General features: G+C 32.6%; 1 protein-coding gene across 30 annotated transcripts in view; it reads left to right on the top strand.

Annotated features, from left to right (window-relative positions):
• Positions 1-12,822, top strand: part of LOC127858832 (transforming acidic coiled-coil-containing protein 3-like) — a 164,936-nt gene that overhangs the window by 11,685 nt on the left and 140,429 nt on the right. For 23 of the 30 annotated variants that reach the window (XR_008039076.1, XR_008039077.1, XM_052396127.1 and 20 more), the window contains exons 7-9: positions 8,774-8,828; positions 10,527-10,698; positions 12,377-12,448. Coding sequence is in view for 28 of the 30 variants with exons in the window: in XM_052396127.1 (XP_052252087.1) it covers positions 8,774-8,828; positions 10,527-10,698; positions 12,377-12,448 (299 nt within the window). In the remaining 2 variants the exon portion in view is untranslated. The remainder of the gene's footprint in view (positions 1-8,773; positions 8,829-10,526; positions 10,699-12,376; positions 12,449-12,822) is intronic. The other 7 variants (XM_052396154.1, XM_052396150.1, XM_052396153.1 and 4 more) reach the window with 1 other exon arrangement.

Below are 12,822 nucleotides of genomic sequence, written 5' to 3'. Positions count from 1 at the left end.
GTGTTTCTGACAAACACATCTCTTGTTAAAGATTTTCTAGAGTCAGTCTTTCCCATGTCTGCATCTTTTAACTAGAATATTGTTGTAAATGTTCATGCAAATGCTGGTTATCTGATGCAATTATTGCCCCCCCCCCTCCCACCTCCCCCATCTCTTATATCATTACATGGGTGTTCTGGTAGCACTATGAAATATTAATGTGATAAATAATTATATTCATTCTAATAATGTCCATGGAACTAAGGCTATACCGTTAGTCAGGAGATTTGTTACCGTAGTTGCCCTTATGTTGAATTTATTTTACAGTGATCATTGATTTTTATTTGGTCCCATTTCCAATAAAACAAGTATATATTTTTCCCACCAAATGGGACCTAAACAGTCTCAATTGAAGGTTTCCACAAAAATAAATAAATGCATTTTTTTGTCAATATTTAGTTCTCATCCAGCTCTATAAATTGAACCTTATTAAATATAATATTGAAAACACTTTTATTTTCAATTTTGAAGCATGTGTTAGTGAAACAAAAACAAACACTTATTTGTCAATTTTAATCAAAACGCCGCAATTTTTCCCAAGCCAAAGGGACCCGGCCCCATTCCCAAAATTGAGAAAAAACATTGGTAATGTGAATACCTCTAAATTATGCAGGTCCCATGAACTTTGCAAGAACCATAACTCAGCCTTCACTGCCTAAAGGGGCTTGATCGAATGGAAAAGTAATAAATAAATTTTATTTTACTAATACATTTTCATGGATCACAACAAAGAAAATAACATATTAATTAGCTATATGACACAACTGACTAGCAAAAATTATAAATAAAGTGTTGTATGAAAAAAGAATCAAATGGAATTGAACGAAAAATTAAACGCTTGTTGTGCTTGTCTCATTAGTATTTTCTAAGTGCCTTGTTTGCACACAAAGCTAAAATAATTGCCTCTACAACTGAAAATGGGAATTGTCAAGTGGTAATGGCAGTTTGAAGCATCTTTTTACTATAGTTATAATAATAATTGTTTTTGTTGTTGCTTATCCAACTTTTAATTGGCTCTTTCAGATTTTTCTTTGTTTCTTTAGTTGGAAAAATCTGGTTGAAGGTCTCAGTATAGCTTGTTTCAATGTAAAGTGCACATTCACATCTTTGCTATATGTGTAAGAGATTAGTGACAGCTGAGACCTGTGTAATAACGATTGTGACCTGACTTGGTACATATTTATATGCTTGCTATGTATATTCTGTTTCATGAAGTGTATAAAAGGAAAGCATGTTTTCAAGGATATTTTCATTTTGGTTTGGAGACCGTAAACATGCAGGTATATTTAACTGTAATTCTTAATAGTGCTTAATTAATTGTTAAATGCATATAGTGGAAATAATACTAAAGTCTGGAAAAAAAATATTAGTACATCAGAAGAGTATTGCTATATTAGTCGCATATATCATTAATACAGGTATAGGTATGTCCTTCAAATGATCTTATGGTGAGGTTTGTATTATCTGATACCATTATTGTGGTAAATACGGTACTAGAGGTGTCAATCTAAGGCCAACTATAAAAATGGTATGTTTTCAATTGCTTACCATGGGTTTATGAGAACTGTTTTTGTAGGCATGGGAATGGCCAATTTCAAAGTGTCATTTCAGACACCTAATTTAATTAAATTTCCTTGGTTCTAATTATTATTTAATATTTAAGTATTATTTTTTACTGAACCCAATTGACAATATTAGATTTCAAAGACAAGATTTTGTTTTCAAGCTATATATGATTTTAGAGTTTATGACAAATTTATGGGGTTTACAAGATTTGTTCAGGTTGATAAATTATATTTTCATATATTATGGTATTACATGTATTTCTTAATCAACACTAGGAAAATGACTTATTTTTAAGACGAGTTTTTTGAACCCTTACATGTTTTGAGTCATGACAAATTTCGTCAGTTGGCAAACAAATATATTTGTTATATCTTCCTATTGTAACTCTTTATCGGATACAAGTCTTGGAGGTTGGAACCATGTGTTGGATGCACACGACTGAAGACTGACAATAGTCCACTGCCTTTCTATTGTAAATTATTAAAATATTGGATAATTCCCCATTTATTTAAGTCAATCACCGAAACTGATTGGAGAAGATTTATTTACATCTGTTTGTTTGTTTATTTGTTTGTGAGTGCGATTTAAATTGAAAAGAATCGTTGGATTATACGAATCAGATTGTGTGATTAGCACGTGGCATCTTTGATAATTATTGCTTGGTGTGCAAAAATCTGCAAGATTGCTTTGTGCTAAACCATGCAGAACTATCCTGATTTTAAAGATCCCTTGGGTCTTTTTTTGTTTAAATTGTTATTTAAACTTTAAAACAACTTACTTTAAATAACCTTTTTTGAATGATCTGCCTTCAGTTTTTCATGAAGCTTTATTTGTGTGGGCTGTTGCTATTCTAATTAATTAATACAATTAAACTAATTTACTTAAAGTATCTAAAGCTTGTTCTTCTACAAGAAAAAAACAGAAAAAAAGTCACTTAGTTTATACTGGACAAGTAATGTTTTCTTTAAATAATACATGTTTGTATATGTTTTGAATTTACAACTGAAACATAATATTTGAAGTGATTCGCATATGTATTCATATGCTCCAGCTCTGAATGAATGACTGTATTATGCTATAAACTAGTTAAATAAAAGTAAAATAAAAGGCACATATCAGTACAAACAATAGAGAACTGGGAAAAGTAAACGTTTGTTGATCATGTATTCAACTGTTGGACCTTATTCAAATGGATGGAGTGATTATTGTAAAGTCCAAAGAAGATTGTCTTGGACCATGAGTGGATGTGCAGGTAGATGTTTACCTGTCTGTTAATTAAAAGTCAATTGATTAGAATGTTTTTTATTTGTTTAAATGTGCCATTGCCGATTTGCATAAATAATACTTAAGATATGCACAATTGTTTTCTATTTATCTATACCAATTTGAACCCAATTAAATCAGCATCATTCTAACTATGAGTTGGGCTGAATAACCAATTATTACTGAAAGAATGTTGACATAAAATTTTGGGTTTCAAACAGATTGTGCCACATACTGAATGCAAATTGGATAAATATCTAGATATCATAAAAAGCATATAGTTTGGGATAATGTAACATGTCAAATTTCCATGACTGTGATGTATTTATTACATTTATGTCCCTCTTTGAAGAAGGTAGCATACATGTATATCAATTGCACTGTCCATCTGTGCAAAACTTCCTTTCTCAGCAATAAGTTTGCCATATATTGATGGATTTTTTAATAACTTTTAAAAAAAATGAATGTATATCATCATTAGACAGAAAGTGTCATGTTCACCTCTCTTACTACATCAAAGCTGAAGGTTACATATAGAGGTCAGGAGTCAAATTTGGCCATAAAACAGTTTGTCAAAACTGCAACTTTGTGATTTATCATGCAATTAAAAAAATTCTTATCACAAATGACCATCATCAGAAGACTGCTTCTCCTTGACTTAATGGTAACTTGTCAAATTTGGCCATATAACAGCTAAAAAAAATCCTGCCGTGCCAATTGCTTTGCAATAAAGTTATGGACTTATCAAGATAACCTTACACAAAACTCAACTGTAAACCATCATTACATAATGTGTCAGGAGTAGCACCTGTCCCCGTACCACAAAGGTCAAATTACAACTTAGGGGTCAAACATCACATTTGACCATATATCAGCTTGACTTAACCCTTTGCATGCTGGGAAATTTGTAGTCTGCTCAAATGTCGTCTGCTGAATTTCTCAAATTAGCATTTTCTTCGATTTTTTTCAAAGAATACTATTAGAATAGCCAACAGTTTGGATCCTGATGAGATGCCACATTTTGTGGCGTCTTATCTGGATCCAAACTGTTTGCAAAGGCCTTCAAAATTTGGTTCCAGCACTGAAAGAGTTAAGAGTACTTTTTAGACAAAAATATAATTTTAGGGCATTTGTGACCTATGCCTTGTTCACATGGGCACATATCTTGTTTATCTTTGATACTTAAATTTGACAGTGTGGCATGGTATCTTGCTGCCTGCAAAATAAAGCATGTTGTAAGCGTAAATCATTCACTTAACAGTAATTTTTGGGCCAGGGAGTGGTAGGCATTTAGCATTTCACTTGTACGTCCGTCCGTACGAACATACATGTGTATGTACATCCTGAAGCTTGTGTTTCGAATTTCTCTGCATCCAGTTTGTTTGAATTATGACCGCTTGACTATTAATCCTTTTCCACATCAGAAGCAAAGTCAAAATGGCTATGTGCAAACAGCCTAAAACCAGAACAGCCTGCGAGTAACTCTAAAACCTTTAAAACTTGAATATAGTAAGAAAGGTCTGCAATAAAATTTTAACTTTCTGTGGGACTACAAATGGGTCAAACTACACATCGAAGTGGTAAAGGGTTGATCTGTAGCGGATATGGCTGTCTCCAAACATGTGCCATGGGGGCATCAGTGTCTCTGAGACCTTTCTAGTTATGTTTTAATGTTGTATGGATAAAAAAGTATCAGTCAACTGTGATGCAATACAACTGATTTGCTGTCACTGGTTATTACAGCAAGTGTGCCTTTAAAATATATTTTGAGTCAATTTAAATGATACAGCACTCATTTTAGCTGTATGATATGGTGTTAATTAAAGATGGACGCTTACATGGACATTCATTATTCTCTTGTTTAAAATTTGAAGGGATATTAATAGATGTACACCCAGGTCTTCAGGCCATGCCATTAATAAACACAAATTATATTGTCTTTTTATGTATAACAAACTCCAACAAAATAATGGGTTTATTTGTGACAAATGAAAATGATAGTTCTGCAGTCTGTATTTAAAGTGTCTCTAAAAGATTTAAATTATAGGGCTAAACCATCAATGTTTACTAATGTAGTCTGTTTTTGTGTCACAGAAAATGGATACATTTGGAAGCTTTCATAGCCCCATTTTGTTTGTGCACATAATAATTTGATTTTTTAGCTTGGCTGTTTTTTTAGAAAACCTGAGGTATTGTCATAGCCAGCTCTTCGTCAGAAGTCCGACGTCCGCGTTGTGCTAAATCCTTAACATTTTGTAAAGGTTTTGAACATTGGCTCTAAAATCAAAGTGCTTCAACCTACAACTTTGAAACTTCATATGTAGCAGCACCTTGATTAGTTCCAAATGCCACACCCATTTTTGGGTCACTAGGTCAAAGGTCAAGGTCACTGTGACCTCTAAAAAAAAAATTAAAAAAAATTCTGACAAGATTTCATTTATTCAAAACTGCACCCGCAGCTGAGTGGGCACCTGTTATGCTGTGCTCTTGTTATAGAATCATTATGAAATGTAATGGAAGTATTACCTGGTTCAAGAAAGGATAAGTTTGAATATCAAGGTAGTTTCTCTTTTATCACCATTCAGTTTGATGTATTGTTGAATGGCTTGCCATTAAGCAACACATCTTAATCATGGAAGTGAATGTAACATGAAAACATAAACAAAAAATCATTTTAGTCAAGTTTATTTAAGATAAAAATTTAATTCATTTTTCATAACTATTCTTCTGTTGTTCTTTTCTTTTCTCTTTAAAAAAAACAACACCTATCACAAACAACCAAAGAAAAAACATATTAACCCATTTTTTTATTTTTTTATTTTTTTTTTTTAATCTTAAGGAAACCAAAAAAGTATATATATTAGCATATCATGTATAACATGTCTGAATTTTATTGCTTTGTACAATCACTTTGTTGTATGATCATATACATGTATACATTGTATGTATTATATTGAATAATAAAAAAAAGTTTATTTAAGATCAATTAAAAAAAAAAAATGCATTGCTCATGACATTGTGTATTCAAGCATTGCAGTCTGTGTTCATACATAGATTAGATGAGACTTTTTGAAGACAAATTGCATGACACACACAGTCTTTTTATTGTGGTACTTTCATAAAGTTTAAGTGATTGAGCATTAATTCTATAAACATATTATTGATATCCTTCACATTTTTCCCACTTAGAGGCAAAGTGAAAATGGCTATGTGCAAACAGCATAAAACCAGAACAGACTGCGAGTAACTCGGGTTTTATGCGGTTTGCTGCTCATTGATTTCTGAGGGTTGGAAATAAAGCCTTTAAAACTTGAATCTAGTTAGAAAGGTCTTAAATTATTAAATTTTAATTTCTGAGGGACTACAAATGCGTTAAAATACGTATCTAAGTGGTAAATGTTATGTAAATGTTTTTAGAGCCCTTATATTTAAGATGAATTATATTCTAGGTCTTGGATTGACATTGTTCAATATATTAATGAATGTATAAAAACCTGAGACAAAATGTTTTTAAATGCACATAAATGTATATAATTTAGTGTCTGTGATTTGTTTTCCCCAATTAACATGAGCTTATAGGTTAAATATGTTAATCAGCAAATAAAATTTAAGGAAATTTCGGTTGATTGATTCATTTTAAAAAAAAAATGTTCAAATTAGAAAATCATAAGATTTAAATTTGTAAACTTCAAGAGTCTGAGGACTTTGATCAGGTGACATGGTGGATGAATTATTATAACAGCTTAATTTAATTTTGTTGCATTAAAACATGCTATAGAATTATCAATTAATTAAGAGTTTTCAACTGTGTCAAATATGAAGAAATTCATATACGGTAAGAATTAGAAGCTTTAATCAAAGTATCAAGTTTCACAACTGTCATATATGAATCAGTACGTTTTTTTTAGAACATACATGTACTATGATCGTTTTTTACTCAGACTGCATACCATAAACACTTTTACACCATCTATTATTCTTCCAGTATCAAAGCATTTTGTGTCTACAACATTGAATAGAGTGTGTGAACCAGAAGCCCTTGAACATTGTCAAGTGGTGGAGTAAAACCAGTTATCGTGCATAAATCACTGGGTATGAAATTCATCATTAAAGATTTGTAGCCTAGGCACATGTCGAGTTAAATGATTGATACTTGTTTCGTGCTCAAAATCAATAACACTGTGGCCGATAGTGGGTATTTGCAATTTTAACAGTGACCTGTTAATCATATATAACAGTTCTATTGTTCTTGAGCAGTCGAATTTGTTCATTATGCATATTAGTTTCTCTACGATAAGGGTTTAAATGGCAAATGTTTACATTGTGACATGAAACATTATACAAAGTTATGCAGAGATTTAATTGAGGTGCCTTTAATTCTTATGTTTGTTTTTGGGATATAAGTTGGTGGTGATCGGCCTATGTCACAGGACATGATTGTGCATAGTATAAATTATTTCAAATGAGGAATAAGATATTTGAAGATTATTATATTTTTAATTGAAAATTGAAACAACATAGTGTTAATTTTGAAATTGTGCTGCTTGGACTTATTTCTGAATTGTTTTCTGAATTGTAAACAACATTGTACCATATAAGGTAAACATCCATTCATTGGAACTTTATTAATGATTGTTTTACTTGTTCAGCTCCTATAAAGTTTGATTTAATATTCCACACAAGTGCTGCACTTATTGTATAGTTTTTTATTGACTGTTACAGACTGAGTAATGGTATTTTTAATCTTAGAAATTGCTCCTGAAATTTGTTAAATTTTAAACTTCCCAGTTTCTATCAACAAAAACAATGTTTTGTGGCTTCAGTCTGCTCTTTAAGTGTATTGAATTCTAGCATTGATCTTCCGGATGATGCAGCTGGCTGTTTGTGAGACTCAGTCAGAATCACTAGACGCTTATTAAACAAAGTGGATTTCATAGCTACAGATATTGATTCAGATGCTGGGCATATACTGGCTCCATGATTGTGTATGCATGCATACCTAATAAGTTGGAATAAAGAAATGATACCTAATAAGAATGGATGTACTTGAATTCTTTGGCGTTCATTGGAAAGTATTTTGATTTTAACATTCAAGTGTTCAAAGTTATTTTGTGGTTTCCTTTATACAAAATGTTGCTTAACTACCTTTCGTATATGACATGAAAATATTGTTGTAGGTTATATTTCAAAGTCATGATGGTAATAACACCATATGACACACAGATAAAAATGAATGAATCATGCATGTCTTTACTTCTGTAAACATTTACATGATGGGCACTTAATCAATATTCCCTTAGCCATTTTTCAATACCGCTCTAAAGCAGGATGGGGATTAAAGGAATATTGTTCATCAGTCAATAAATTGGTCCGTCGGTCGGTGATTCCAGCAGTCAGTCAGTCAATGGGTCAGGCAGGCAGGCAGGCTACAATGTTGATAATTCAATTATTTAGGCGGAGGGATATTGTTTTGGCGTTTTCCGGCCGGCCGACACTTTTGTGTCCAGAGCCATATCTTATAAGTGCTTTGGCGGATTTCATTGAAACTTGGTATGAGTATATATATGGATATGAGGATGATGTATGCCAAATGGCATTATACACCATCGGATAATAACAGAGTTATGGCCCTTTGTATCTTGAAAAAATGTTGTTTTTTGTGTGTCCAGAGCCATATCTTGGAAGTGCTTTGACAAATTTCATTGAAACTTGTTATGAGTATATATATGGATAAGAGGATGGTGCATGTTGGCATTGTCCATCCGTCCAGAAAACTTTTGTGTCCAGAAGTATTATGGCGGGGGATATCAATTCAATGAATTTGCTTGTTCATACTATTATCATAAATTAATGTTCTGAAGTAACTGGCAGTTGAATAAATTGTGTTGTTTATGTGTGTTTTCAGTTCCAGACAAGGTGACAAGTAGGAGGGCATCGGAGGCTCTGTTACCTAGCAACAGGTACAGTAAATATGTGCTCCTGGAGTACGGTTACATTTCACTAAATGCTTGTTTATCTGTCCCATTTTATTTGGGACTCCATTGAAATCCATTGAAACATTAAAGTTTGGGGTTTATTTAAGTACTGTGCTTTGGTTCAAGTCTTACTGCTGAAAACTGGCCTTCCGAGAATGTCTGCAATGGAATTTTCGAAGAAGTTGCAATCTATTTTATTCTAGTTTTCAAAATAAGACGTATTTATGTTTGAATCGAAAAGCCGCTTTCACAATCTGAAATCTAGAAAAATGCCTTGAAAGTTCAATGTTTTGTAATGGGACCCTGTGTGAATTGGATTAAGTGTAAACTTTTTTTTAAAGTTGAAGAATGGTTGCTGTTTCATTGTGCTGTTATCTGGAGTAGACATTGAAATACTTACCGATGGTTAAACAGTTTTAAGTGTGAGTTAAAGTGTGTATTAAGACATATTTTTGCTTTGAACATGACAAAAGTGTAAACATGTCTATTGCTAAATGCAGATAAAGCAAACACGTATTTCACTCTGATTTGTGTTGTCAGAATTTTAATTTCCATGCTATCTATTCAAATTGTCCATATTACCCAAGCCTCTCCATACAAGGTTAATTTATTAGGCTAATTTTTGCTGACATTGCCAGAAACTAAATTCTGCATCTTCATTATTGGTATACCAGTCATTGACATTAGTAGTTTGGCCAACCAAACATAAATTATGTGTATTATTTCATGAAGCAGATCAAAGCTTTTCATCAGGAAATTGGGAAGAGGCCCTAGCCTTTCAAATTGGGAATTTCACGTGCAAAAAAAAACGTGTTTTTAAAACATTGTGAAACAGGGTCTTTTTCATTGTGCAGAAGTATTAAAAGTCACATTGTGTGGTGTCATATTAGAGCTCATTGCTTTCAATTTGGGAGATGCCCACTATGTCAAAGTAAAAAAAAATTAAAAAAAAAATTATAATTTGGGACATTCCTCTATCAATTTTGGGAAAACTGACCTTATTTTCAATTGGGAAGTAGCCAAATTTCGACCTCTGTTATATAATGGTGAAAAGCCCTGCAGATAACTTATTTTCAGAGTCTCCATTTTTGACTTATGAGAATCTGAGTATGCCTGTTTAAAAAAATACCTGGACCCTTATTCACCAACTATTTCTTAGACTCAAGTCTGAGAATAAAGAATATTCTTTAAACTCTAATGTTCTCAATATTCATTGTTGTTGAGTCTGACTTGACATTTAACACCTGAAATTACACAATTCTTCATATAGAACAGTGTGCTTCTGACAATAGCAACATTGATGCCTTCATCTATTCAAACTCTTATCCCTATGCCACTCAGAAGCTATGTGAAAATGGCTATGTGCAAACAGCATAAAACCAGAACAGCCTGCAAGTAACTCTCAGTCTGTTCAGGTTTTATTCTGATTGCTGCTCATCAGTATCTAAGGGTTGGAAATGAAGCCTTTAAAACTAGAATCTTATAAGAAAGGTCTTTAATTAAATGTAACTTTCTAAGGGACTACAAATGCATCAAAATACGTATCTAAGTGGGAAAGTAAGTAAGATGTCTTAGTTGTAAATTTATTCTATTCACTTAAGTCTATGAATTGGATTGCCCAAGCTCAGGTCATGTGCTGATTTTCATCCCTGGTAATAGAAGCAACATATTTCTTTTATGCAGCGAGTTTGATGATGACGAGATGAGTTCCCCACCGCCAAAGCAGTCCAGCGCGCGCAACGTCTCGCGTCACCCGGCAGCCCGCGCACTACAGGAACAGGTGGGTGGGGAGGTGACACACCGGGAGGCACACATCGCTGACAGGGCGCTTTATGGGAAAGGGTACACGGGAAAGGTTTGTGTTTGGTTTGGAAATTATTTTAAGCCTTTTTTGTGAAAGGAGTATTAAATATTTTTTGGTGAAACAAATGTGTTGTTTTTTTCAGAAATGAGTGATAAATCTTGCTGAACTAAAGCTCTTACTGATACTTTGCTCATAATTGTGTTAATGAGATTTCAAATGGCTGTGAAACAAGTGTGTGATTTTTCTGTGGTAAATTTGAGACATATGGTTTGATGATAAAACACTGTTAAAGTTATGTAAGTATTGATGATGTTTTGCATTGGTAGCCACTTGGGGTTGTAAACAGGACTCAATAATAGGGTGACATATATTTTTTGCATTAGAGGATGATTAATGATACTGTTTAAAAGTATGAAGATTGATTTCATTATTTTAATATACTTATTTGCTTTAAAGTAAAACTCATAAAACTGGTAGGCACATGAAATGAAACAATGCTGGTAACTTAAAAACAAATTATTTATTTTGCTGTGCTACATATATCTAGAATAAATTTTGTTAACAAACAATGTATATTAAATTAATTTGGCACTACACATTATATGGTCAATTTTGAAGCATGCAGTCATGTAACAATTTTACTGCAATATGTACATATGATACAGGCTTGCATATAAAATACAAAAAAAGAATGTCCCAACAATGTCCCAGGATTTGTGTGTGCTTGCAAACTCTGCAATATGTGTGTGTTAAATCTACTTCCAATTTGCTTGCAAAATCCCACAATACTTTTTTCCTTTTCCTGCAACAGCATTTTCCTTAGTGTTATGCTCAAACTTCCTGCTTTTTAAGCCCAGAAGGCATGCTTGCTTGAGTTTGTGCATTTCCCAGATTGATAAATTTTTAGCAATTTTTAAGTATAAAATAGTTATTTCCATAACTTAAACAGGCTTATTTTTGTTGCTATTATTTAGTATTTGTAGTGCATTAATTTCTTTACCGTAAAGTGTTATTACTCTATTATTATTTTTGCGTCCAACAGTTCTTGGGTTGTATGCTTCTGTTCTCATTTTGTAGCATTTCCCATATTCAGTGGCTGTATCTATATTTCTTTGGTTTTGATATGTAACATTTCTTCTTTTTTCCCCTCAGTGTCTTATGTGTCATGTAGATGTCATGAATTGCTTTATTGTGATATCAATATCGTTGTTGGTATAGTTCAGACAGGACAAGACAAATATTAAATTTTTGTCCACAAGCAATGTCTGGAGTGTTAGGGTGGAAATATGTTTGCAACAGTCATCATCAATTCTTCTCTAAAATTTCTGCCTAATATTTTGATGAATGCATCTCAATAATTTCAACAGCCATAGATCTGCAACAATTTAGTAATTAAATAGCAGCAACGAACAGTTGTGTCAGCCATTATTATTTGAAAAAGCAAGATCTTTGTCAAGTTATAATTCAAATTATAACACTGTACATCCTCAAAAAATGTTGTGTACAGCGAGACAGACCGTTAATCTTTTAGGCCTGTCTATTGTTAAAATAACTTGCTAAATTGGAATGATCCCAATCAGGTCAAGGGACTCGAACAAAAATACAAATATAATGACCAAAATGGTCAAAATAGTAAAGTTTTACAGAATGTTTTGTTGAAAGTTTGGTTGTTATTTTTGCACCATATTCCTCCTTTTATAACGATCCTCCTGGTGTTTGGTACTTGTAGCCGTACACTGAAGGCGACGAACGCTACTTTGACGCGCCGGAATATCCGCTAGGAGCGCGTCATCAGGGGCAGGTAATTGGCAATCCAGTGCTTTAAGTTCAACTAAAGGTTTACTCTACTCAAACACATTTCTACCAATTTCAGTTTAAAACTAAACTGTGATTCCTGTAATATTACAATTAAAAATGTTGTTCTGTTCATTTTCTTCCCTGATATTTTACTTTTCTACTGTTCTTTAAAAAAAAAAAGTTTTATGTTTTATTTATCAATTTGTTAAGTAATTAATTAAGTTACTTATTTTGGTTTTGGCTTCCTAGATAAAGAAAAGCTGTTTTTAAAAAATTGCCCATAGAACATGAGTGTGCATGCTTATGTTTTTACCATAACAAACAATTTCCTTGAGACTGTGATATTATGTTTTACCATTACAAACAATTTCCTTGAGA

This window comes from Dreissena polymorpha, chromosome 14, assembly GCF_020536995.1.
Source record: "Dreissena polymorpha isolate Duluth1 chromosome 14, UMN_Dpol_1.0, whole genome shotgun sequence".
In the NCBI taxonomy this organism is placed as follows: Eukaryota; Metazoa; Mollusca; class Bivalvia; order Myida; family Dreissenidae; genus Dreissena; species Dreissena polymorpha.
The sequence above is the reverse complement of the archived record's forward strand: the minus strand, read 5'-3'. Positions and strand labels throughout refer to the sequence as shown.